The 27838-nt window shown below is 35.5% G+C and overlaps 1 protein-coding gene across 8 annotated transcripts in view; it reads right to left on the reverse strand.

Annotated features, from left to right (window-relative positions):
• The window catches only part of LOC150079283 (ubiquitin carboxyl-terminal hydrolase 48-like), a 955076-nt gene that overhangs the window by 331939 nt on the left and 595299 nt on the right, over positions 1 to 27838 (reverse strand). For all 8 annotated transcript variants that reach the window (XM_090382262.1, XM_090382266.1, XM_090382265.1 and 5 more), the window contains one exon: positions 1671 to 1784. In XM_090382262.1, coding sequence (XP_090238388.1) covers positions 1671 to 1784 — 114 coding nt within the window. The remainder of the gene's footprint in view (positions 1 to 1670; positions 1785 to 27838) is intronic.

Consider the following 27838-nt stretch of genomic DNA (forward strand, 5'->3'; position numbering starts at 1 on the left):
TTCTGTTAATCCAACTATTTTTTGGAATTACTTGACCTTTTACTATCAGTTACTTTGGCCTTATATAACACTTGGAAATTACAAGCAACCAAGCATGGCACCCACTGGATATGAGTGGCACTCACCCATATGGATGTGGGCTTTCGTTTATTTTTTTATGATAAAATTCTGCTTCTAGTAATTTTACAATAGATTTAATTCGGGAAAGAGCAACTAATTTCATTAATTCTCAGTTTCCAAATTTTGATCAAAAGGCCCAAGGGAATATCATGAATAAATTTTTAATGGTAAATAACTATGTTGGGCAGTCAGCATCTTTGCTGTAGATGGTGTCACCATTACAGAGCACAAGTGTTGTTGGTTTTGATTTCCCATTTAATAATCAGTCTAGTAGATCTAAAATTGTTCCTGTAGATTATTAGTATTCTGTGAGCTAGACTGAGGCACTTCACCTCTGAAATCTAATAATGTTAACAGAATTTTCTCAATTTTAGCTTTTTCTTAAACTTTTGACACCTGCTGCTGGAAGGTGTCAAAAGTTCTGTTGGGATTTAGTCTGCCAGCTAGACTAAATCCCAACAGAACAAATGAACAGGTAGCAAACACATTAAGGTTGAAAATTTACTGGTGTATTACATGCAGCTTCAAGGTGTAGAGATGGCATAATTTGAATATTTGTTTTAAAATTTGTATTATGCTTTAATTAAATAATTATTATTTTTTCTCTTTTTGTGACAAGTGCTTCCAATTATGTAAGAAAACTAGCTTAGCTTACTTTAATATATGTTAAAAAAAATATATATATATTATTTTTTTCACTAGTGGCTGTACTGATAATTACTAGTCATCTCTTCCACTATTCTGTTTTGCCTAAATTCAGAAAGCGACGCTTATTTTTTTGTGTCAATATGCGAGACTGGTTATTTAATTTTTTTTTTTTTTTTTTTTTTCAAAGCTGCAATGTTTTGTGTTAAAATAATTGAACCCAACTGATCCTCTTAATGATGCGATAAGCTAACAAGAATTCATTATGCAAAAATTAACCTTAAGCAAACTCTGATACTCATCCCTCTCAACATCTGATGAGTATGGGCTTGGCATACCCAGAGTCCTGAGCTGGATATCATCATTCTTCTCTTTCTTGGCGAGTCCCTTTTACTTCTGACTCTTGTTCTCTCTCTCTCTCTCTCTCTCAGGGTAACTCAAATTTTTTTTTGGCTGGTGCAGCAAAAGCCTTGGGCTTCCTTGCACCATATGGCTAATAATAATAATGAATTAATAATAATAACAAAGTTGAGCTGGAGTATTAGTATTAGCAAATGATGAAAGAAAGCAAGCTTACAAAGCATCAGTTAAAAAAAAAAAAAAAACTTTCCAATAGTTTGTCTAGTTCTTCCTTGAATTTATTCAACTACCAATTTTCACAACAGCATGCTGGAAGTTTATTCCAACAATCAACTACCCACTGGCTGAAGGAAGAATGCCATCAGCAGCAAGCTCAGTGCTGATGGCATTCATGTTTTTTTTTTTTTTGGTAATACCAAGCAGCTCTAGGAGACATGATAATTAGATTTAAGTCCTACTCATTAATAACCATTAGTTCACTCTAAGAGTGAACTAAGCTTTCAAAATTATTTTAGTGCACTAAACAACTTAGGATATGACATTACCTGCTATTTGGATCTGTGCCATTTGCATCTTGAGGTCTGTAGATAAGCTCACCGTGTTGGCAGAGCAGGCTCGAATTAAATACATCTTTCACTGGCTCTCTCCTATTTGGATCTCTGTACATGCACATAGTGAAAAAAATAAATAATAAATAAGTTCTAGTGAAAAGAAGCAATCAGATAATTAAACTGTGTGTGATAGCTAATCAGATAATTAAATAGTCTGAATCCCATGCTCTGCATTTAGAAAATGAAAGTGATAACAATTTGTCATCAAGTAAGTGCATGTAACAAATGGTGCTTCATGATAAAAAGTATGAATGGATCAAAGTAACGATAATGTAAAATACTTTGAAACTTGTCCTCTATTTTGTTTTTGACAAGATGTCAACCATATTACATAATGATTTTTGAAGATGTTATGCAATTCTTTAGGGTAAAGTGGAGGACAATTACAACAAATATGCTGCATTATAATGGAATTTGGTAGATTTTGCAGTGATACTTCCATATGTTTCTGGAAGGATCACTGCAGAATCTGAAGCCATCAGCATAAATTGGCAAAAAAAGGAGAAATCAGAACGATGGGTCACAATAACTGTTGACAGACAAAAAATAGAATATAGATTAGGTATCAAATCACAGAGTAGACTAAAGGAAGGTGGCCTTTTTATTCAAGTTTTGAAAAGAGAAAAAAAAAAAGAAAAAAAAAAAATCAATGTTTGGCGCATGTACATCAGTCATAAGAAACAGTGATCTGAATCAAAATTCAACAGCATCAGGGGATAGCAACCACTAAATCAAAATTATAAAGAATTCATACTTTACAATTGCTATTTATTAGCTCACGGTTGTCAAACTCAGATGTGCTTGCAGACCACACCAACAATTTTTTGGATCTTGTCAGCCATATCAACGGCTCTTAGTTATTGTCAGCCATACTAGTGTAGTATCGCTGAAAGAAATACATTAAACATTTTCACATATTTCCCCTGCACAAAAATATTCAATCTCATAACCAGTAACATTTATGAAGATTTGTGTAATGAATGAATTTAAGTTTTACTTCAGTTTTTAAATTATATATTAGTATATCTCCTTTAATTGTCACCATTTACATTATCTTCATATAGGTCCAACACAACAAATGTTTGAGGGCCACCTATCTGACTTGCTTAGTCCAACCCTTATATTAATGGATGATAATGCTTAATGATACTTAAGTTGAATGATACTTATCAAGTGAGGGTATGCATAGAATGCATAGTCACTTCACTTGATCAGAACTAAATTTCGAGCTGTCCCTTGCTGGAAGTGTGGTAACTCCTCATCATTAACTCATACCCTTATTATCTGCATGTGATTTAAGGTTGTACAGGAGAGGAATAATGCATATTTGTCTGTGTTGATGTCTAGCTTCATTTTCCGCCTACAGTAAAACATGCAACAGTTATAAAAAGTTATCCAAAAGTGGAAACTTTCCTTTTCTCTATATGAAAGCTATGGCTTCTGGTTCCATGCGAAAGTCACTGGTTGCAACCTGTCCACCCATACCTCCATTTCTATTATCTCCTGGTGGTTCCAATGATCTCTGTCTAAAGATAAAGCTGACTGATTAGCATCTCACTTTTCCTCTACCATTGATAACCCCGGGGGCTCACATCTGGTGAGTATGGGCATGGCACATCCAGGGTCCTGAGCTGGATATCATCATTCTTCTCTTTCTTGGTGATTCCCTTTTACTTCTGACTCTTGTTTTCTCTCTCGGGGTATTCAGAATTTTTTTTTTTTTTTTTAGCTGGTGCAGCATAAGCCTCGGGCTTCCTTGCACCATATGGCTAATAATAATAATAAATCCATTAACTACCATCTTTTACACTATCTTGAAGCCTTCCATCTGATAAATGACTGCAATTTGGATTCTGTTGGCACTGGTCCACTGTAATATCTTGGCTTTATGTCACTCACATATAGACAAATTCCATAAACAGCAGAAAGTGAAGTAGTTGCTCTTTACATTGCTCAGACTTTTGATTGTATTAGAGGAAATCGATTATTCAATTTTGAAATTAGATAATTTCATCAATAAATGCCTACTGTTTGCAATGATGGATTTCACTGATAATATTAATAGTATTCACTGATTTCACTGATAATAGTACACAATATCCCAACTTCCAGATTAACAAATTCCTCTCTGCAGAAACAGCCAACATCTTCTTGAACCCCTCCACCAACATCAGCTCCTTAAATGCTGGTTTTCAGGTAATTTTCCTGTGGGGAGAAGCAAACTTAGTTAGCTCTAATCCTCTAACATAGCTCCCTCTTATTACACAAAAAAAAAAAAAAAAAAAAATACCCAGCTACTTCCATGCTTATTTTCAATACAGCTCAGATTCTTAGACAAGAACACATACTTTCACTTGGGATTATCCTGACTTCTAGACAATCTTTGTGTAAAGCATTTCATGAATATAGTTTCCACTGAATAAGAAAAATAATAATAAAATAAACAAACTAAATTAAAATTAAACAAAATAAACTTTTCTTTGACAGTGCTACTTTTCTTCTAAACAGCTGCTTCTAAACATCATCATCAGAGTTCTATTGAAGGGCAGGTCCACAGCATGTGCTTCAAAAAACTCTTCTCCATATCTCCTTATCCCTCCTCTTCATCTCTTAATTATGTACTGCTCTCTCTCTCTCTATTCATCTATCATTTTTTTTTTTTTTTAATTTCCCACTGAGCCTCTTCCTTAACTCTTAAAAATCACAAGTTCATTCTACCATGGAATATTGTTTTCATTCTGGGATGTTGACGATGAACTTCTCTCCTAAATGTTTAAACTTCAACAATAGGAGAGCAGTCAGGTGAATTAATGACCCTTTCTTGAAATTCCTTGCTCCATTCCCTATTATGCCAATGTTCAGGCATTTCCGAGGGATTTTTCAAAATGGCATCTTTAATTCCAACCACTGCATGTACTTTTATCCTCTTTTTTTTTTTTCTTTTTCCCCCATACACTAAAGATGTGTTCATCTAAGTTGTGATCTGAACGACATCCCATTAGCAGTGGTAAATGATAAAAAAAAGCAAGCTTATACAACATCAGCTTAAAAAAAAAAAAAAAAAAACACCTCCCATTTCACCTATTCATTCCCTCCAATAGTTTGTCTAGTTCTTCCTTGAATTTATTTAAACTATCAACTTCCACAACAGCAGATGGAGTTATGTTCCAGCAATTAACCACTTGCTGGCTAAAGGCAAATTTCCACACACACCTATTCTGCAACCATCTTTAATCAAATTGAAGTTATGCCCTCTCAAGTGCATAATCTGAGGAAAAGGAAGAATCCCATCAGCTTGCTGAAACCATTCGGCAAGCTGATGGGATTGCCTTACACACCTCAATCAGATCACCTCACAGATGCCTAGTCTCTAGATGCTGCAATTTGCACATTTAAGCATTTCTTGTTAAGAGCACCCCTTTGTTCCCCACAACAATCTTGTTGCCCTTCACTGTCCTTTTTCCAGCAGCTCTACATCCTTCATAAAATGAGGCTTCCAGACCTGTATGCAGTACTCAAGGTTTTGCCTGACCACTGCCTGATACAAAGGGATAATTACCTCCTTATCCCCACTAGCAAAATTCCTGTATATCACTGACAAAACCACATGAGCTGTCCTGGCAGCCTGTCTGCACTGCTCAGAGAACTTCATATCTGACAGAGATCTCTTTCATTCTCCACTATCCTAAGTACCACACAGTTAGTACATTATTCTGGGGTTACTGCTACCCATATGCAGTACTTTGCATTTGTCAATGTTAAACTTCAGTTGCCACTTCTCAGTCCATCTGCTCAACTTTTCTAGATCCTGTTGCAGTAACATACTGTCATAAACACACCATATGAACTGGTGCATTATGACCCACGTAGTCCATGTGCCACTAAACCTCAATACAAACAAACTGTCATTAGCAACTATGCCAACCTTTTTATCATCTGCAGCTTGGGACATTAAGCCTGATATACCTTCATCAATATTACTGATAAATATAGAAAACAAAAATGAGCCAAGAACCGAAAACTGGGGACTCCGCTAATAACACCAATAAGTCCACGAAGAGCAATATCCATTGATTACCACTCTTTGTCCACGAACACTCAAGCACACCTTTTTCTATAGCAGTAACTTGCCTTTAGTGCCACACTGTTCCAATTTGTACAGAAGTCTTCCATGTGCAACAGTATAAAAGCTTTCCTGAAATGAAAGTATATGATATCAAAATTATTTTTTCCTCCAATCCATTTCCTTTGTGACCACATTGTAGTATCCAATCAAATTCATCAGACAAGTTTTCTCCTTAAACAAACCCATGCTGTGTCTGAACTATATGCAGTCTTGTCTAGATGACCCTGCATTACTTCTTTTAACCAGTGACCATATTATTTTCCCTGGAAGAGAAATTAAACTAATAGGTCTATAATTACTCTGTCACCCTTTGATCCTCTTTGTGAATTGGGGATACATTCACATATCTCCAGCCCATGGGGACCTCGCCTGAATCCATTGATGCTCATAATTATGGGTAAGGGTTTGCATACTTCCTATGCTGCATTCCCTTAATATAATTGGATAGATCCCATCAAAACTGGGTGCCTTTCTTATGTTTAACTTCAAAATTTCTCTTCCACTTTCCTCTCAGTTATTACAAAATCAGTTAGCTCCCTGTCAGAGTTTGATAAACTACTAGCCTCCACTTCCCTAGAGAATTTCTAATGTGTGTGAATGTAGATAAAAGTAAAAAGTAAACTGCAGCTATTATCAACCCACTGCAGAATGGAAGCCTCCTCAGAAATTCACATTGAGGGAAATGGACCATAACCTTCCATGCTGGTCCAGTGCGGGTTGGCAAATCGACTGTATTTAGCAGTCAGGGGCTTGAACCCCGGTCTACTCAAGGAGCGTGTGCTACTGCACTCCCGCTCCTGACCACTCGGCTACGGAGGTGAATGTAGATACAAAATATTAACTCGGTTTGTCAGCTGCCTGAGCAGAATCATCGACAGTCAAACCATCAATATCAAATGGACCAATCTGATTTATCCCCTTCCTTCCTTCTAGAGCTTACATAAATAATGAAGTCTTTGCAGTTTTTCTTTGAATATTTGCCCAAGATTTCTCATAATATGCCTTGCTTGCATAACCTCCTTTGTGACTTGATTACAGACTAGCTTATATCTACCATAGGCTTCTGTGTCAACTGAATAATTTATATGCATCCCATGCATTTTTCCTCTCTACCACAAGACTCAGTTTTTCTGACATCGATTTAGGCCTAAACGTCGAACAGTATTCTTAGTTTGTATGAAAAGCTTAGTAGCTGCCAAGATTAATTCCTTGAATGCTTCCCATTTAGAATTTGCTTTTGGTAACACCATCAGTTGGTCCCACTGTATAGAATTTAAAAACTGTCTCAGACCACCCTAGTCACCTTTATGAAAGCAAAAACCCTTTCCTTTACCCCCTGAAGGTAATTACATCTTTAAGTAAATCCAACATCAATACACTGTGATAACTGCCATCTAGTGGTTCTTTTATCTGCAGATTCTTAATGCATGAATAATCACTGCTGATAATCACATCAAGAGTATTACTACCTCTGGTTGCCTCTCGAGCATGCTGCTGTAGAAAACAATCATCCAATAAATCACACAAGTCCTGCTAGTGTGCAAGTGACCAATCCACAAATTCTAATCAATATCTGGGAAGTTAAAATTCCTCATTATAAGACATTTTAATTTACTGGTCCATTTTGATTTACTTCAGTTTTTGAAGTCCTATAACACACACTCTTACTCTCATTTTTACTTTCCCAGTGCTTATGTCACACTAAACTGACTCGACATTGCACTATCCATCTACATCAACTGGATGCACTTACTTAGATTTTGTGTTTCTTAACTAACAGCATAACCCCTCTGTACACATTGTACTCCCTAAATTCCAATTCTGAATTCTTTATCTCTGTGTGACACCACATCCCAAATGAATATATCCCAAAAATATCCACCTTTGATGTCTTCACAGCACCTCAAATACATCAAATTTATTTATTATACTCCTAGCATTGGTGTACATACAAGTATACATGCACCTGTTCTTACACTTAGTTGCCCTAACACAACCTATGTATTTACTTGTTCCGTGATGACTCCCAGCAGTTCTTGAAATCCCCAGCACCTTGCTTTCTAGGCTGCTGCTCGTTCCAATTGAAGCAGTGCAAGAATTACTTTCACCTCTGCCTGGGGCTACTGTTAATCTATTAGTCTGTGAATCCCCCCCACCAAGCTAGCAGTTTTGAACCTACCTAACACTGTCTCAATAGCATTCGCAAATATTCTTGCACCCTTTGTATTTAAGCGTATCCCATCCCTGTAGAAACTATCTCTCCTGTTAACAAGCACAAACCACACTGAGAAATCTCTCCAGGACTGAACTGGTTGACAAGGCTGTCATCATATACTCCTTCCTATTGTGTCTCGGCAGAATTTCAGACACTTTCACATTCAATCCTAACTTGCGCCTTTTTTTCAACATTTGACCTGTAGTTGTTAAGTAAATCTGCAGATCTCATACTCTTATGTCATTACAGCCAATGTGTACAACATCACCTTTCATGCCCTTAAAAGATGATATCTGCTCTACAACATCAACTTTTGCCCTTGGCAGACACTCTGGTCCTATTCCACCTATTATTTTTAAACAATACATTTCCCATTTCCCTGACAATAGAGTCACCAACAATAACTAGCTCCTGTGGGTTCAGCACATTCTGCTTTGAAGATTGCCACTGTGCTGTCTGATGCAAAAGAGTGAGCTCTGGCATTGAGTTTGGCAGCTGAGAGCTTAATGGGCTCCACTTTAATTCCTTTGAGGGCATATATCCTGCTCTTCAATCTCTCATATACGCCCAACAGAATGCTGAGTTGGCATCTAATTTCTTCACACTCTCTGCACTTAGCATACACGAAGACATCCTCCTTGGTAGATCATGTCCTATTCCAGAAAGATCTGTAAACATTTCACAAACTGCACATTTTTTGGTTCTCCCCCAGGCCACAACACTCCCGCTACTTTGTGCGCATCGTTTTGCTGCTCTAGTCTGGGGGCATGATTTATATTTAAATGAAATTAAATGATTACAATGAAAACTAATAAGATTAAGAAATTAACTGATTAATTGACAATAATACACTCTAAGCTAATAGATTCCTAAATGCAGTGATACTTATTATGCTATCTAGTTTTACTTTATACCTTATGCTGTCAAGTTCGACATACATGTTATGCTATATTGTGACGATCACAATGTTAAATTAACTTGATCTTTCTATTACTGAATCTCTATATTATGCAATATGTAAACAGTTACATATTGCATAATAACAATGCACAAAATATACTTCCTATAAACCATAGCAATGCAAATACATTTTTCCTAAGAGTTTCATAACGTTTAATGCAAGATGAAAGGCTGAAAAGAAACAGCCAAAAGTTTCATTAATAACTGAAAATCTTTTATCCACATTACTTATAGTTCATGTTTTAAAAAATTTGCTCAGCAAAAACATATACTGCAACCCTTTTAAACTGAAAAGTGAGTTTATCTCACTTTTCAGTTTAAAGTTTTGCCAAAAGTGCCAGGCACTTTTGGCAAAAACCAAATTTTTATAGGATTCATGTTCCCAATATGATTAATTAAATAACATCCAATAGCTAAGTTTCATTCACCTTTTAAACAATTTATTGAAGCAAAAGCTCAAATTTAATATAGTATATATAAATGGATTTTACTATATTCCATATTACTAATGTTTAATCCACCATTGTTGTGTATTTATATGGAAATAATATTCTTGATGAATAAAAAATTCCCTAATAAGGAAAAAAAAATTAAACATAAAAATTGATTTTGTGTTTCATATTTAAACAAATTCTACAATCAAAACTATAAAAAATATGCTACAAAAACTTTCAATGCAAAATGCTTAAAATTTTACATGATTCATAAGAAGTGTGCTTGTTTTAACTAAACAGATACTTTATTTAAGAAATTCCAGATTTTTAGCAATTAAAATTTTTAATAGTTAAAAATTGATATGCATAAAACCAAAAGAAAACTACAATCAGAATTTAAACCATATTATTTTATTTTTTTGGCTGATGATGTATAAAACTGCTTTCTCGCATCATCTTCCACTAATAATAAAGAATTATACATCAAAATTTTCTTATTCTTAAGATCATGAAGCATATTACGCAATTCGAACATCCAACATATTGTACTAGTTTTCAAAACATTGTGAAGTCTTTAAAACATTTCATCAAATGTCCGTGGCTGCACCTCTCTTCAGCTGTCTTGCCATTATTACTCAGCAGGATTTAAATTTTTTTTTTTTTTTTTTGCTACTTTATCTGTGTCTGATGTGGCACAGCCCAAGAACTGACAAAGACAGATGATTAGGGAGGGTTACAGCAGATGTGTCTTAGTGCAGCTCTTTCAGTTTATCACCCAGTTTTGGAAATATGGAAGGGAGAAGGGGGAGAAGAAGGGAATTGCAAGAGGAGGGGAGATGACTGAATTGAGGAAGGTTGCTCTTGCCAAACCTTTCCTTAGGAAACAATACATCCAATGATTTCATATCTTTGAGAATCTTTTAGTCTTTCTTCAAACCAAATACAGACCAACTGGAAATGATGTTCAAAATCATTAATTCTGTAAAATAATAACAAAAAAAGGAGGAGGGGATTGAATCTAATCTCTTTTTCTCTTCTTTCCTTTAGCGGAAGCTAAAGTGTGTCCATCACTTTGTGTCTTGTGCAGAAGAACGCATTTCCATAAAAAAAAAATCTTTCATATAGAAACATTTCAGAAACAGTACATTTTGAATTTATAAAAATATCTGTGAAAAGGAAAAAGAGATCATATTTTATTACATTTTGATACAATCTAAATGGTTTTATAAAAAGAATACAGCTTTTTAGTTAGCTACAGGTATATCTAAATAATAGATTATGGATTAATAAATATTAAATCAGGATTAGATATAAAATTTCCCAGAATATTAGGCAACCTCTGAAGACTAATTCAGAAAAAGTATTTTACAACATAAATTATGATTTTTTTTTTTTACTTTTATGATTCTACCCAAATTTTAGTAGATGGGCAATAATAATATAAGCATAATTGCATTACAGTAAGACTGTGACACTCCTTAAACTACACAATTTTTTTTTAATAGTGTTAGAGTTAACTCATAATTTGAGATTATAAAAAGAAAACAGAATGCAGTTTAAATAACTGCACTAGAGTCAAGTAATCCAGGTCATGACATCAGCATACTGTATAAACTGTGTGTATTCTAAGAATCATTTTATCTGTGGGATAAAAATACATAGAACAAAATTATTGCAAGCAAACTCTGTGTGAGACCTTTACAACCAGGGCTCATTCAGACCTAATTCACCAGAATCTATCATCCATAAAAAATAATAGCATACGAATACTTATAGTTATTCTGGTAAAAGTTGTTCAAGGCTATGGGTGGAGCTATGTGGTAAGTGAGAAAACACCTCCCCATAGTGTTGGTAATGAAGTTGCTAAGATTGTCAGAAATTGCAATATTGGATTTTTCTTTAGTAGGGAAAAAAGAAACTGGTGGGGAGTGGAGATCTCAGGTCTCACCTCCTATATTTCCCAGATTCAGTATGAGAAGGCTTACATAAGGCATTTCAATTGATGACTTGAGGCAAAAATATGCAAATGCTCCAGCGCTTTCATGATGGGGGACTTTTGTGCAAGTGACACAGCATATCACTCCAGACACATATAGCCTCAACATACTAGTAGCATGTTCATAACAGAAAATGCAGGGAGTTTTTGAAGGTCTTGTGGATAAAAGCCAGCTTCTCCATGAACTTCAGCATACACTGACTGACTGACTATCTTCAGGGAAGCCACCTTTTTCCAACCACCATGGAAGCGGATCATCTATTGAAACCAGAAACCCACCCCTAGGAGAGTCAACAGACTAAACAGGAGGCCAAGAACACTTGCCTTCCCAACAATGGGCTATTTGCCCCATCTAACAACCATTAACAGGGAACTCCTAGGAGATCTGCAAGATTAACAGCCAGGCACCTTCAACACATGATAACATCCATAAACATACCCTACCAGACTCCACCTCTCCAATCTCTCATACTACTAACACAGCTGGAGATCAGTCTTAAGTCCTGCCAACATCCTGGCATAGGTATGTATATGATAACCATTAATCAGCACCTCCAAGCCTGAACCAATCGACATAGAGACACAAAAGACTCCATCTTGGGGACTATAGAGTCCACTTTAGTTTAGTACCTTATGTAGGTTGGTTGGTTATATATTTTTGTAAGCCTGTATTCAAGCACATCTATACCTGCAATATATTCTCTCTCTCACACACACACACAGTCCTCAACTTACGTACTTAATCGGTTTTTTTTCATGTACGTAAGGCCAACTTTGGTCTTGTAGATACAAAATACCTATACAGTACAGTATAACGCATCGATATTATAACCCCCAACAAACTTCATCATGTACAGCATTTTACGATTTGTAACCGAGTTAAATGAGGCTGAAAAACATACAATGAATAATAATGTAGAGTACAGTATTTATTCAAAACTAATTTAATCTAAATACGATACATAATTTAATTTACGTTCAAATCACTTTATGATGGACTCTCCAAAAACTGAATTTTGCAAACTGAATTTTAATTCTATTAAACGGCTATTCTAATAAGCGAAAATAGGAAAAATATTATCCACAGGCTATAAAAGTAAAGATATAGAGCACAAATTTACACTTTACTTAAATGATGCATGAAAATCAGAAGAATATTTCCCACAGGTTAGCAAAATAAAAATAAATTTACACTTACATACTAGCTTAATTAATAGTTTAACTAATTGATATTTCTGTTCACTGACATTTTTTTTTTTTTTTGGTCGCAAAATTTAAAACAGTAAGAAAATAAGCAATCAATAACAAAGAACATGGCATGCACAAATTGCAACTACTTATGTTTTTTATATTATTGAAGATTTCAGTGAAAAGGGAACACATTTCACCATAATAACGTAAAATTCCACAGAATTCCGGCTATCAGTATCATTTCAGATGCAATAAGATCAAGTTTACTACCCATTTATAATTACATTGCACTAAAAGAAAAGCCCAATAAACCGGAAAGTGCAAATTGTTTTTATTATTTTATGGTAGTGACTTCCAGAAATCTGCTTTAGAAAAATATCATGAAGGTGTTCAAAATTGATTCTTATAACCAAACATAGCAACAGCTTTGTGCTTTGTACGTATCTATGATTTTAGTAAATTAATAAGAGGAGTTTACCTCAATAATAATAATAATATAATAATATATTATCAACGTAGAACATATTGAGTATTACAGCTCTGATTCATAGTATCTATGATTTGTATGAAGAGTGCCTGTATATTAATATAAAGCTATATTTATTTATTTATTTAAAACAGATAAAATTACTAGTCAGAACAAAGTAATGCCATCAGAAATGATTTAACATTACATTAGCCTGAGAATATACAAATCAATTTTTAATTCAATAGTTATAGCATAAAATGGTACCAATCATAACAAATTAAAATTCAAAAAACAGAATTGGCAGTGAATATCTGCAACATACAAAGGACCCTATCAGCCTCTATATAAAGCAAAGTTAATAATAATATTAATAATTCCATATTTACAAAATACAAATATAAAATACAAAATCTAAAAAACCCAAAAATATCAAAAATACAAAATTTACCAGTTATTATTGAATAAGGCTTACATTGAAAGGCATGTTTTTATAGGGCTAGCACCTCTATGCCATTAATAACAACAAAAACTAACTGTTTCTGCTAGTTATATGCCAGCTTTAACCATTTTTATGATATACTAAATATAGGATGAATCATGGGTTTAAGTTAATTTGAATTTAAGTTGATATAAGTTAATTTAAAATTAACAGCATACTGGCAAAAATAACTGCTACCCTTATAGATAGAAAAAACTAAAATAATTAATTAAAACCTTATTAAAAATATATATACAAATGTTTCTAAAACCTATGAAAAATTATATACAAGTATTTTGGTTACTTAAGGAAAATATACAAGTGTATCTGTTACTTGTGAAAAGCAAAGCAAAGGTATAAACCAATATTAAGGCAAAAGGAATAGGCTGCAAGGATAGAAATAGTACCTCAATCTCCCTCGAATACTCTAATAGATTTTGAGGCATAAGATATTAGAGTTAGATAGCATACAGATAAGAGCAAAGGCAAAGAAAAAGAATGCAAATTACTTATGTGTGTGTACATGGTGTGGCAATAAAGTTCTCAGACTGGAGCAATAAAAAGAACACAAAGTGAAGGAGCTCAAAAATGGTTTTATTTTTATTCAAAATAATCACCAAATGACTGAATGCACTTATTATACTATTCTAACAGTTTCTGAAAAGAATCAGTGAAGGCATCCAAAGAGAAGATGTTTAATTCAGCAGTTACGTTTTTCTTTATGTCGTAGACATCCAGTTTTCACTTTGGAAAGGGGGAAGAAGTCCGATGATGCTAGATTGGAAGAGTAGGATGGATGATTGATTTGCACAATGCCATGTGTCTTCAGAAATTCTTCACAACAAGAGTAGAATGGGCAAGGGCATTGCCCATTCTACTCTACCAAAATTACAGTCTCACCTGGGAAATGCATTTAGTCTTTGAAGCACCTGTATGTAGAATGCAGCACAACCTCACTCCCCTTCAGGTACAAATTCCTTGTGAATCACAACCTGTTTGTTGAAAAACATAATCAGCATCATCTTGATCCTGGACTTTCCTAAACAAAACTTTTTGGGCTTTGGTGATGATTTTGAAGTCCACTGCATGCTCTGACATTTTGTCTCTGGGTTGCACTGAAACACCCAACAAACATTCATCTCTAGTCACAATAGTCAAGGAAATCAAAATTGTTTTGACAAGTCTGGATGAAGTCTTTGCATAATGACACTGTTCTTTTCTTCTGCTCATCTGTGAGGTTGTGTGGACAAATTTTGCACAGACCGTCCTTCCCTTAATCTTCGTGCAGGATTTGATGGTCTCCTTATTCATATCCAACTCATCAGCCATCATCCTGAGGGTCAAACGATGATCTCTTCCCACAATTTCTCCAACTTTTTCAACTGTCCTCATTTTGAGAGGTTGATGAATGCACACTTCTTGGATCATAGCAAACATCCTCACATTCATCTTTAAACCATTTATACCATTCAAAAACACTGTATGACTTAATGTTTTATCACCATAAATAGTTTTTAACATTTCTGTTGTATTTTTCTCAGTTTAGAGCAAAATTTGATATTCATTCATTGGCTACATTTCAAAATCGTGACGTGGAACCTTAACACTACTAACGAAAATAGTTGTTACTTGCAACCTGTCAACCTACTGGACAATGTCTGTGCCATTTGTTTTCAAACTCATCGAACATGACTGTAATGACATAGAACACAACTATATCCTAAAGTTCCCAGCACCAGCCTTGGAACTTTAGGGTATAGTTGAGAATGGATATCATCTTTCTTCTTTCTTGGCGATTTCCTTCTACTTCTCTCTCTCTCTCTCTCTCTCTCTCTCTCAGGGTAACTCGCAAATTTTTTTTTGGCTGGCGCAGCATAAGCTTCAGGCTTCCTTGCACTATATGGCTAGTAATAATAATAATGCAAGATGCAGTAGACTGCCATGATACTGAATAGCAAGGCAAATCATGATTATGGGGGGGGGAGGCTGAAGGATGGTTGTAACTTTTAAAAACTCTTTTACATATTCAGGTGTTGCCATGATTAAGTAGATATAATGCAGTTCTGTGGAGGAATATTTATTATAAGTAACAGCAGGTCCATAAAAAAAAAAAAAAAAAAAAAAAAGAAATAAAACAGACAAAATCTTAAAGAAAAATATTTAAGTATAAGGTACAGCCAATACATAATCATACATGCTTTTTCTGTGCATAAACTTTAGTTATAATAACCATACATTATTTATCAACTATATCATCACTAGTAAAGATAATGCAAAGCACATATATTTACATTACTTATCCATTAGCTTTCAACAGTATATATATCAAAAAAGGAGAGAAAGGAATAAATTGCAATTTTACCACCTGATTTTCAAAAAATAGATAGATATATTTGTATTAGTAGGGGCAAGTAATGCAAGAAAGCAAGCCTATGCAGCATCAGCAAAAAAAAAAAAAAAAAAAACACATTATCTGTACAACACTTCTAATAACATGTCTAATATTTTAATAATAATAATTTGTCTAATAACATGACGTGCAACATAATATGTTATTTTAATTAATAAAATACTGAACACTTCACAACGTTATACTTTTCAATCTTCATACATTAAAATGATATAAATATAAGCAATGAGAACATACATTTTTTTTTTTCCTTTTTTTTTTTGTTAGTTGTTGGTGCATCAGCTTCTGTGGCCATAATGCACCTCCCAAGGTTTTTGCATTTTTACTCTGATCCAAGCCCAAGGCGGGATTCGAACCCGCAAAATTTGGATTGCCAGACAGGCACTTTACCCACCTGGCTAGCCCGGTCGGCAGAACATACACTATGATGATTTAAATTGTAAATGATTCTTATTATGAAAGTGTAATTTAAATATTACTTTGGACAACTGACTACAGAAATATCTATGGTGCAAAAAAAAAAAAAAAAAAGAAAAAAATCAGGAAAATACAGAATTTGATTTACCAATGCTTCACAGATTTTTATTTTTTTATATGTTGAAAAGAGAATTTAATGAGTGATTTTCAAATACAAAATTCGGTACAACTTTTGCTCCTCATAAATGGGTGGCATTAACAAGTGCTTCTTTCAGTACACAAGATATAAAAACTAATTTTCATTAAGTTTAATGTGTATATTTCTGGTGTGTTCCTCTAACATTAAAAATGCAAAATAGAATTTAGTGTTTGTATGAACATGTTACTGAATCATTATAACCAAATGAGTACTGACACTGCAATCAAAAGAGTGTAATATTCAGATAAAATGCTATCAAAGTATTTCATACTAAACTCAAAGTTTATTTAAGTACAAATATTTACCAATTACAATGCATATAAAAAAAATTATATGGAAAGTAATATTCTCTAAAGCTGCTCCTTTCCTAATTTTAATCTTCTGAAATGGCCAATCATGATTCAGACACAAACATCATAAACTCGGCAAGAACTAACCTATCAATAACTTAACAATACTCTTCACAATACTGAAGTTTTCACATGCTTCATCTCTTTCTTGCTACCAATTTCAGAAAAAATTATACTTAAAGCAGCCATGCCAAGCCTACAAGATATAGTCTCTCTCTCTCTCTCTCTCTCTCTCTCTCTCTCTCTCTTCTCCCCCACCTTCTATTGATGCAGCTAACATCACAGAGCTAGGTCAGTGGACCCTCATCAATCAATGTCATAGTCACCCAGCTGCCAGATCACATCTCAGCTGGCAATTATTCTCTCCAAATCCCTTCAGCAGATGAACTACACTGCCATGGTCCAAGTGCAAAAGAAGCCTAGGATGACATACTTAGCACTTATTGGTTTCTATTTTAAAAGATTACTGTCTGAAAGAGCATGATATCGTCGTACATCCCCTTTTTTTAAAGGAACATTGATCTATGTCTGAAACTAACAGTTTTATAATGCACTTCTGAAACAATAAAATGCTAAAATTTCTTGGAAACATTTAATAAAAATTACAAAAAAATCCATTAAATTATAAAGGATGTACCTATTAGCTTTACAAAGCACAATCATTAAATAGCTTTTTCTCTTTTACATATATAATTATCAATGTAAACACATAGAACTTATAAACTAAATTAAGATAACCACAGTTATGTTCACAAAAGAATAAGTCTGTCTAATGTCTTTATAACCTTAACAAGATACATTTTGTGCAAGCTATGAAAAATGTTTACCTTGATTAGGCAATCTATTTCACAATATGATTACAGTGATGATTTGCTTAAAAATATAAATTTGCTAAAGAATTTATTGAGTAATTTAAGTACTATATAAAAAAACAAATATGCAAAATTTATTTTAATAAACTTTGTTCTAAGTTAGATATGTAATAATAAAGCAAAAAAAAAAAAAAAAAAAAAGCTAATTTTTAATGAAATATTAATCTGCCAGCCCATCTCACCAATGCCTATAAACAGTGATTCCTAATGGCCAGAAAAATCTTGATAATAATTCAAAATAACTCAACCCAACATGACTATAAGTAGATTTTTTATGGTAAGAATACTTAAAAAAACTTGAAAATATTTGAAATTATTCCAGGTTTACAATATGAGAAAGATTGAAATTATATCTGAATTTTTTTATACTTCTAGAATAGCAAGCCCTCATAATTTTAGTGTGGAAGAACTCTTTCTATCAAACAAAATTTCAGGGTACCCCAATAAATTAAACATTACATTCCTCATAATTCCAATAATTCCAGGGACTCACATCTGGTGAGTATGGGCTTGGCAAACCTAGGGTCCTGAGCTGGATATCATCATTCTTCTCTCTCTCTCTCTCTCTCTCTCTCTCTCTCTCTCTCTCTCTCTCTCTCTCTCTCTCTCTCTCTCTCTCTGAGCGCCTCCGTAGCCAGGTGGGAAGGAGCAGCAGTGCATAGCACACGCTTCTTGATTAGACCGGGGTTCGAGCCCGTCACCACCAAATACGGAGGATGCGGAAAGATCAATGGAATGACCACCGCATATTCCTGGAGCAATATGGCTTTAGTTGCTAATGCTCCTAAAAACCAAAAACAACAACAACTCTCTCTCTCTCTCTCTCAGGGTAACACGGGAATTTTTTTTTGGCTCGTGCAGCATAAGCCTCAGGCCTCCTTGTACCATATGGCTAATAATAATAATAATAATTAACAGAGATTAATTACATGGATTCGATTGGACGTATGATTCAATGGCATGTACACAGTTATGTACAACACAATGTTTGAAACTGGGATGCCAAAAAAATTAAGGCAATATTATCTATCATAAAATTCTCTGACCCTATGCCAGCACATGAAAGAAAAAAAAAAAGAAAAGAAAGAAACTTACTACAAAAATGAAACTTTAAATTAACCATAACAAAAATTTATTAGAAAAATTATAGAAAAATAAAAATACAATTCAAACATGTACGTAATTTAATTTTAAAGTTCACATTAAATTCAATGTGATCAATGACATTTTTTTATCTCATATAAAAAGGATAAATACTCTACAAAAACTTACTGTAAATGTTTTACAATAAGTTAAACATTTACAAACTTATACACTTGCAATGTACACTAAAGTCTCATATATTGCTATGATTTGGATGTTGTTTGATTCTATTTAATATATAATTTTAAAATATTCATTGTTACATTATTTTAAGAAAAAGGAAAATGTATATGTTGTACTCAAATATTAATTTATATCACTTATGTTTCCAGAATTATCAAATTCTCATTGTCAACATGAATCATTTTAAAATTTCTTTTCTCTTAAATAATGATAACCCCAAACATGAAAGGTTATGTGAAATATTAGTATTCTTCTCTCAAAATTACAGCCTCTCATGATCATGTATGGGTTGAAAAGACAGAAGACAATTAGTATTAGCAAATAATGCAAAGAAGAAATATACAGTATTATACAGCATCAGCAAGAAGGAAAAAATATATATCTTATTTGTCCATCACCTCTAGTAATTTGTCTAATTGAGAGAGAGAGAGAGAGAGAGAGAGAGAGAGAGAGAGAGAGAGAGAGAGAGAGAGAGAGAGATTTAAAAACTTAAACACTTTGATCAGGTTTCCTGTCAAGCACCTAGTTTAAGTGCTTAATTTGCAGAATTGAAGTTTTTTATGATAAGAGTACCTTCCTTCCTTCCTTCCTTCCTTCCTTATGTATCCCTGACTTACACGGTTCCTCATCTCTGCACCATTATCAGAAATTAGCATCCTTCTCAAATTAAGGCTTTCAGACTTGTATACTGTAGTAGTAGTAGTGGCATGTGATGCAAGAAAGCAAGTGTATGAGCTTCTGAAGCATCAGCCAAAAAAAAAAAAAAAAAAATTCACACAACCATTCCCTCTAAATGTCTGTCCAGTTCCTCCTCCTTGAATTTATTTAACCTATCAACTTCCACAACGACAGATGGAAGTTTGTTCCAGCAATTAACCACCCGCTGGATAAAAGCAAATTTCTGCACATCTATTCTACATCTGTCTTTCCTTAATTTGAATTTATGCCCCCTTTGTAATCTGAACAAGTGGAAGAATCCCATCAGAATTCAGCGTGCTCAACCCATTCAAAGCCTTATACAACTCAATCAGATCATCGCACAGGTGCCTAGTCTCCAGCCATTGTAATTTGCAGAACTTAAGCCTCTCTTGGTAAGAGGATCCCTTCATTCCCTTCACTAATCTTGTTGCCCTTCTCTGTACACGCTCAAGCAAATCTACACCCTTCCTAAAATGAGGCTTCCAGACCTGTATGCAGTACTCAAGTCGTGGCCTGACCGTTGCCTTATACAGAGGGACAATTACCTCCTTTTCCCTGCTAGCAAAATTCCTATATATCATTGACAAAACCCCATGACCTGCCCTGGCAGCCTGTCTGCATTGCTCAGAAAACTTCATATCTGACTGCACAATTACTCCCAGGTCTTTTTCATTTTCTACCACCTTAAGTGTAGTACCACATAGTTGGTACATTTCTCTTGGGTTACTTCTACCCATGTGCAGTACTTTGAATTTGTCAAGGTTAAACTTCAGTTGCCACTTCTCAGCCCATCTGCCCGAATTTTCTAGATCCTGTTGCAGTAACACACTGCCATTACGGTCATTAACAACCCTGCCAACCTTTGTATCATCTGCAAACTTCGACATTAAGCCTGATATACCTTCATCAATATCATTGATATATATACAAAACAACAGTGGACCCAACACCGAACCCTGTGGGACTAATAACATTAGTCTACGAAGAGCAGCACCCATTGATTACCACCCTCTGTCTTCTCCCACTCAACCACCCTTTTATCCATTGTAGCAACTTACCCTTAATACCATTCTGCTCCAATTTGTACAGTAGTCTTCCATGCGCAACAGTGTCAAAAGCTTTCCTGAAATCAAAGTATATGATATCAAAATTATTTTTTGCATCCAGTTCCTTTGTAACCACTTCATAATATCCTATCAAATTTGTCAGACAAGACTTTCCTTTAATAAACCCATGCTGTGTCTTAATTATTGCTGCAGTCTTGTCTGAATGATCCTGCAATGCATCTTTAATCAGTGACTGCATTATTTTACCTGGAACAGAAGTTAAACTAACTGGTCTGTAATTACTCGTGTCACCCTTCGATCCCCCTTTGTGAATTGGGGATACATTTGCACATCTCCAGTCCGTGGGGACCTCCCCTGAGTCCAAGGATGCTCTCATAATTATGGCTAAGGGTTTGCTTACTTCCTCTGCCGCCTCCTTTAATATAACTGGATAGATCCCAACCATCCCAGGTGCCTTTCTTATGTTTAACTTCAACAATTTCTCCTCCACTTTGCTCTCAATTATTACAAAATCATTAAGCACCCTGCTACAATTTGATAACCTTCTGGCATTTTCAAACCTTAATAACTCTTCATGTGTGAATGTAGATGCAAAATACTCATTCAGTTTGTTTGCTATCTGAGCAGGATCATCAACAGTAGAACCATCGATATCAAGTGGACCAATCAGATTTATCCACTTCCTTTTAGAGTTGATATAAGTAAAGAAATCCTTGCTGTTTTTCTTAGCATCCTTTGCCAAAGATTTCTTGTAATCTGCCTTCGCCTGCCTAACCTCTTTTGTAGTGAAGATGCAGATAACTATTGCCTTATACAATGAGATAATCATTTCCTTGTCCTTGCTGGCAAAATTTCTGCATCTCATTCACAGAATCCCATGAGCTCTCCTAGCCGCCTGTCTGAACTACTCAGAAAACTTCATGTTCGACTGCCCAATTACCTCTAGTTCATTTGTTCTCTACCACCTTGAATGTGGTACTACCTAATTGGTAGGTTATTTTGAGATTACTGCTGCAATATGCAGTAACTAGCATTTATCAATTTAAACCTCAAGTGCCACTTCTCAGCCCAATCTGCCTGATTTTTGTAGTTCTTGTTGTAGTAGTAGTATGCCTTCCTACTATTAACTATCCTGCCAATCTTTGTATCATTTAATAAATAAGCTTGATATACCTTCATGAATATTATTAATAAATACTGTAAACAGTAAGAGGCCACTACTGAACCCTAAGGGAATCTATTAATATCAGTAGTCAAAGAAGAGCAGTATCCATTTATAACCACTCCCTGTTTTCTGCCAATCAACCATACCTTTATCCATAGCAGTAACTTGTCCGTAATGCTACAGTGATCCAATTTGTATAGCAGTCTTCTGTATGGAACAGTGGAAGGAATTTAAAAAACTGTAAGAAAGCAATGAGTCACCTTTACAAAAGCAAAATCCCTTTCTCCCAATAGTAGTTATATCTTTTAAGCAAATCTCACATCAATATATTATGATCTTTGCCAACTGGTTCCTTTATCTGGTTATTCTTAATGTATGATGAGTCGCTGCTGATAATCAAATCAAGAGTATCAATTTCTCTGATTGCCTCTCTAACATGGTGCTTCAGACAACTTTTAATCTGGAAAATCCAGATTAATCCAATAAATCCAGAAAATTTGTGTTACTGTGTGAGTGACAAATCCGCAAGTTAGAGCCAATATCTGGAATGTTAAAATTTGATTGTAAGGCAGTCTAATTACTGGCCCACTCTAAGTGCCTGTGCAGTTGTTTGTTGTATGCATCACAGTCTTGTATAATTTGACTTATAGCAGACTCCTATTCTCATTAAGTATTTAGTTTTCCTAGAGATTATGTCACACCAAACCGACTCAACACTGCACTAGCAACCCACATCATCTGGATGCACTGTCTTAGATTCCATGTGTTTCTTAACCAAGAGCATAACTCCTCCCCTTCTCTTTCTGTACACAATAGTACTCATCATATTCAAATTCCACATCACTTTTCTAAGTGGTATTATGTTTCAATATTCCTACTAGGTCAGTATTTGTTGACTTAACCAGACTTCAATTCAGTAACTTTGCTGATGAATTTGAAATACTATACTCCTAGCATTAATGTACAAGAAAGTATACATGCACCTATTTTTGCTTTTGGTAACCTTGACACAACCCATGTATTTGCTTGTTGCATGATAACCCACAGCAGGCCTTGTAACCTCCAATGCTTTGCTTCCAGACCGTTGCATATTCCAATAGAAGCAGTGCAAGATTCACTTAACCTTGTTTGTGTGTTAGTCTGTGCATCCTTACTTCCCCCTCAAAGTCAGCAGTTTTCTGACCAACCTAAAACTGCCTGAATAGCATCAGCAAAGATTCTTGCAACATCTATTCAAATGTATCTCATCTCTCTGGAAAAGTCTCTCCTGTTAACAAGCACGGCATGCTAAGAAAAATTCTACCCGATAAATCTTACACAGTCTCTCTCAAGGACTGAACTGACTGACAAGGCCTCCCGTCATGTACTCCCTCTTAATGTGGCAGAACTACAGACACTTTCAATTTGATTCCTGACTCATAACTTTTTCTCGGCATTGCCCTGCACTTGTTAAATAAATCCTCATATCTCCTACTTTTAATATCATTAGTACCAATGTATACTATTGTATACTTTTATGCCCTTAAAAGATGATAACTGCTCTACATAATCAACCTGAGCCTGACAAACATACCTTGGTCCTATTCCACATATCCTTTTTACACAATATACTTCCTGTTTCCCTGACAACAGAGTCACTCACAAATGCTACCTCCTATGAGACCAGAGATCTCAACCACTGAGGAAGCTGATGTGTTGTCTGTTGCTTAAGCATGCCTTCATAAGTGTGAGAGCTGTTTTCAACTTTTGGATGGTAAATGGCTTGCTGCATGGATATAAACCCTTTACTGTGAAATTAGTGCCTCTTAGTATCTAGGGAATAAAATGATGTTGCACAGATGCTGCCCAAGAGCACTGACTACTGCAGTTGAATCTGCAATAACCCATTCATTATGAACTGAAGAAGGGTGCAAAATGTATTTTCCTTTCATTTTATGTAGTTTGTACCTAGACTGCTTTAGTGCTGGTCAAGTGGGTGATACATGATATAAAGCAGATCCACAATTCCTTTTGAATTTGATGATATGTATGTGCATGTTTCAAGGCTATTGCTAGAATAACCTCCAAGCTTTGTTTTGAGCTTTTTTCCATGGTTTTGGAAATTGTGGTAGATATTTTTAGAATTGTAGTTGCAGCTGGATGGACAACACTATTTGTGATATATATTATTGCATAATTTATTATTATTATTAGCTATATTGTGCAAGGAAGCCTGAGGCTTATGATGCACCAGCCAAAAAAAAAAAAAAATTCTGAATTACCCTGTGTGTGTGTGTGTGTGTGTGTGTGTGTGTGTGTGTGTGTGTGTGTGTGTGTGTGAGAGAGAGAGAGAGAGAGAGAGAGAGAGAGAGAGAGAGAGAGAGAGAAGAGAATCACCAAAAAAAGAAGAATGATGATATCCAGCTCAGGACCCTGGGTCTGCCACATAATCACCAGATGTGAGCCCCTGGGGTTATAGGTTCTTGACTGATTGTAGCGATGTTAAAGTTTGCAGGATGCTGGAAGATATTCCAGCAGCCTGATCAATCCTCCACCATGACAATCTAAAAGGCAGACATGGTCTCCCACAAGTAATGAAGTTTGTACAGGGACATGAATGCTTCTGTACAGATTGTCCTCCATCTCCCAAAGTAAGTGAAAGGAAGCAGATAGAAAGATTAATGGCAAAGAATGTTTGGGTAGGCATGTAGAAGGTGTTAGTTCTTAAATTTAGAAGAGAAAGGTCATTATCAGTGAGCATATGCTCTGTGTTACATCCCTTCCATTAATGTCAGTACAACTCCACTGGACGTTATGACCACTGAAATCCCCAGAAGTAAAACAGGAGAAGCAAACTGTATAATAATATCAAGGTCAGTCTTGGGGAGTATCAGTCACAGGTGCAAATAGATAGAGCAGATGGATAAAAGCTGAAGTGGGTCTGGTTGCTCAAAAAAGGACAAACTTCTCCATGAGCAGGGCCATTCTCCACTTGTATCTTTATGAATGACAGTAATATTATGCAAGGTGAGGGTTATCATATGCCTTTAAATAGGTACCCTGTATGCAAAAATCAAATAAGTTCATTCTTTTGCAGTAGGGACTTGTTGTTGTTGGTATTTTTCACAGAATCTGTGACAATTCCACTGTAGGAATTTAGCCATATTTAGACTTGTGAATCTGCTCATTGGTGCTGAGGACTTATTTTTTCTGTCGCGCACGCACGCATGCACGTGTGTGTGTGTGTGTGAATACAGATACTGTCCTATGTCCATTTCTTCTTCTGCACAGAATTCCATGACACAGATTCATCAGGTATTTAACCATGACAGCCATTTCTTCTTGTACTACCATTCATGCATGAGTTTTCTATAGTATTTCTTAACAGCTGGGTTTCAGTAGTGTTGGAGCATTAGGAAGTAATGATATTGGAGTAGCAGCTGACTGAGTTTTTTATGTGCAGGTTTTTGAAAACTCAGTAAATAGTAGTAGTGGCATGTGATGCAAGAAAGCAAGTGTATGAGCTTATGCAGCTTTTTTTTTTTTTTTTTCAAAAAGGCCTCTGAGGTTGGGAAAGTTCATATTCACAATATTACATTAATACACCAACCGTTAGTTAAGTTAAAATAATTTAATACTGTATATATAAACAATACAGAGGATACCTGTAACATAATCAATTTACAATAACTGATATTGAATAAAGCCTAAAAACAAAATAAAATACAAAATTTTTAAAATACAATAAAATATATAAGATTAAAAGTGTTAAAACTATACAATTGTAGCTTTTGGGGGCATCCACCTCCTTTCTCAACAAGAAATAATACTTGTGCAGCACATCCTTAAGTATCAGGATCACGGCACACATGGTTGATCAGGTGCATGAACAGAAGTTCCAACACATGCCCCAGAACCGGAAGCAGCTTGGGAACATGGTAAACAAAAATGCTCATCTTTTGAGAGGACTATAGCCTCAAAAAGGGGGTGAAGCCACACACCCCTATCCCTATTCATAGTATTGTTATCGGATGAGCCAATCCACAAGCTCTCGAGCCACTTGTGGTCCCAGAACCTATGCATCCGATCAAGGATGAGAGCATTTTTTGGGGAGACCTGGTGCTGTCTTTCCCAGAAATGTGCAACAGCGGCGTTATCAAACTCTGTGGTCTGTATGGCCCTCATGTGTTCCCCAAGACTATCTTTAAGCCGCCGCCACCCCATTTCCCTCACATAACACTCCCCACAATCCAGGCATTGAATCTCATATATAACCCCACTACTGGAGTCCCTTGCTATGGGGTCCTTAACTTGCGACACTACTGTGTGCAACCTCTGACCCGGAAGTTGCACACAGTGTGCTTGATAATCCTGAAATACCCTTGCAATGCATTCTGTAAGGCCCGGCTAATAGGGAATGTAAGCAGTGGTAACCGGAACAGCTATTTCTCTTTGGATAGACTCCACTCCACTACTATATTTATCCATGATCCTCTGGGGGTAATTGCATTTCATGAGGTCCGCTATAATTCGTGAAATTTCTTTCTCCTCAGAGGTACTACAGTGGGTTCCAATCCTATCAAATAGTGCCTTAGCGACGCTATTCTTATGTTACCTAGTCTGCGCCGAACATTGGTTTCTTATAGATTGTGGTTTTAAGCCTGGAGCCATCTCTGTATACCATTAAATCCGGGCTAGGGAGGATACTACGTGCTTCTACCTCTGAGGTAAACTGTATAAATGGAGAAAAACTGTTGAGGAGACTATCTTCCTCTCTCCCCTTTTGAACAATAGGGACTGTGTCATCCACATATCTTTTACACTTACGCATAGGGAACTCCAATCCTTCAAAGATCCTGTTTTCTAATTCCTCCATGGCTAGGTTCGCCACAATAGCGCTAATAGGAGAACCCATAGCTGTGCTGTGAACCTGCTTGTACATCACCCCTTGGAATAACATAGTAGTACTCGAGAGAGACAATTCAACGCCACAACAAATATCATCGATATTTAAATGAGACCTAGCATTTAAAGTGTCATCTTTCTGTAGGGCCATTTTAACACATTGAACCCCATGTGTTATAGGAATACATGTAAACAATGACACTACATCCAACGATATCATATTTCGGGATTATCATTCACCCCTATAGTCTGACTCTTCACAAAACTCACAAATTCTTTACTATCTTTAAAACCGAATACAGACCGTCCCACAATGAGGGAAATCAGCTTTGCCAAAAATCTAGACATAGCATAGGTAAGGCTACCAACAAAAGAAACAATGGGTTGTAAGGGGACCCCTACTTTATGTGTTTTTGGTAGCCCATAAAACCTAGGAAGCTGATACCCCAATGCATGCATAGACCAAAACATTTCATTAGAGATCTTCTCTGCCTTCAACCAGAGTTGCAAACTCTTGTTGACACGTCATTCTAGACTAGCTAATGGATTCCTCCGAATGATCTTACATGTGGCACTATCTTGTAACAAATCTAACGCTTTCTTATGATAATCTTCTTTACTTAATACTACTGTTGGTCTACTCTTATTCGCCGGTAGCACTACAATTTCATCATCTTGTTTAAGCTCATTCAATGCTCTTCTCTGATTAATATTAAAGTTAGGAGCCACCGTTTTTGCTTGGTATAGAATGGCGGAAGTCTTTGTACAGATTTGATTGGGTAAAGACTCCAGTAATTTATTAATTGCCCTTTCTATGCCCATGGCTATCTCAGCAACCTGGATG

This window comes from Mastigoproctus giganteus, chromosome 10 (assembly GCF_048544385.1).
Source record: "Mastigoproctus giganteus isolate SK-2022 chromosome 10, ASM4854438v1, whole genome shotgun sequence".
Lineage (NCBI taxonomy): Eukaryota > Metazoa > Arthropoda > Arachnida > Uropygi > Thelyphonidae > Mastigoproctus > Mastigoproctus giganteus.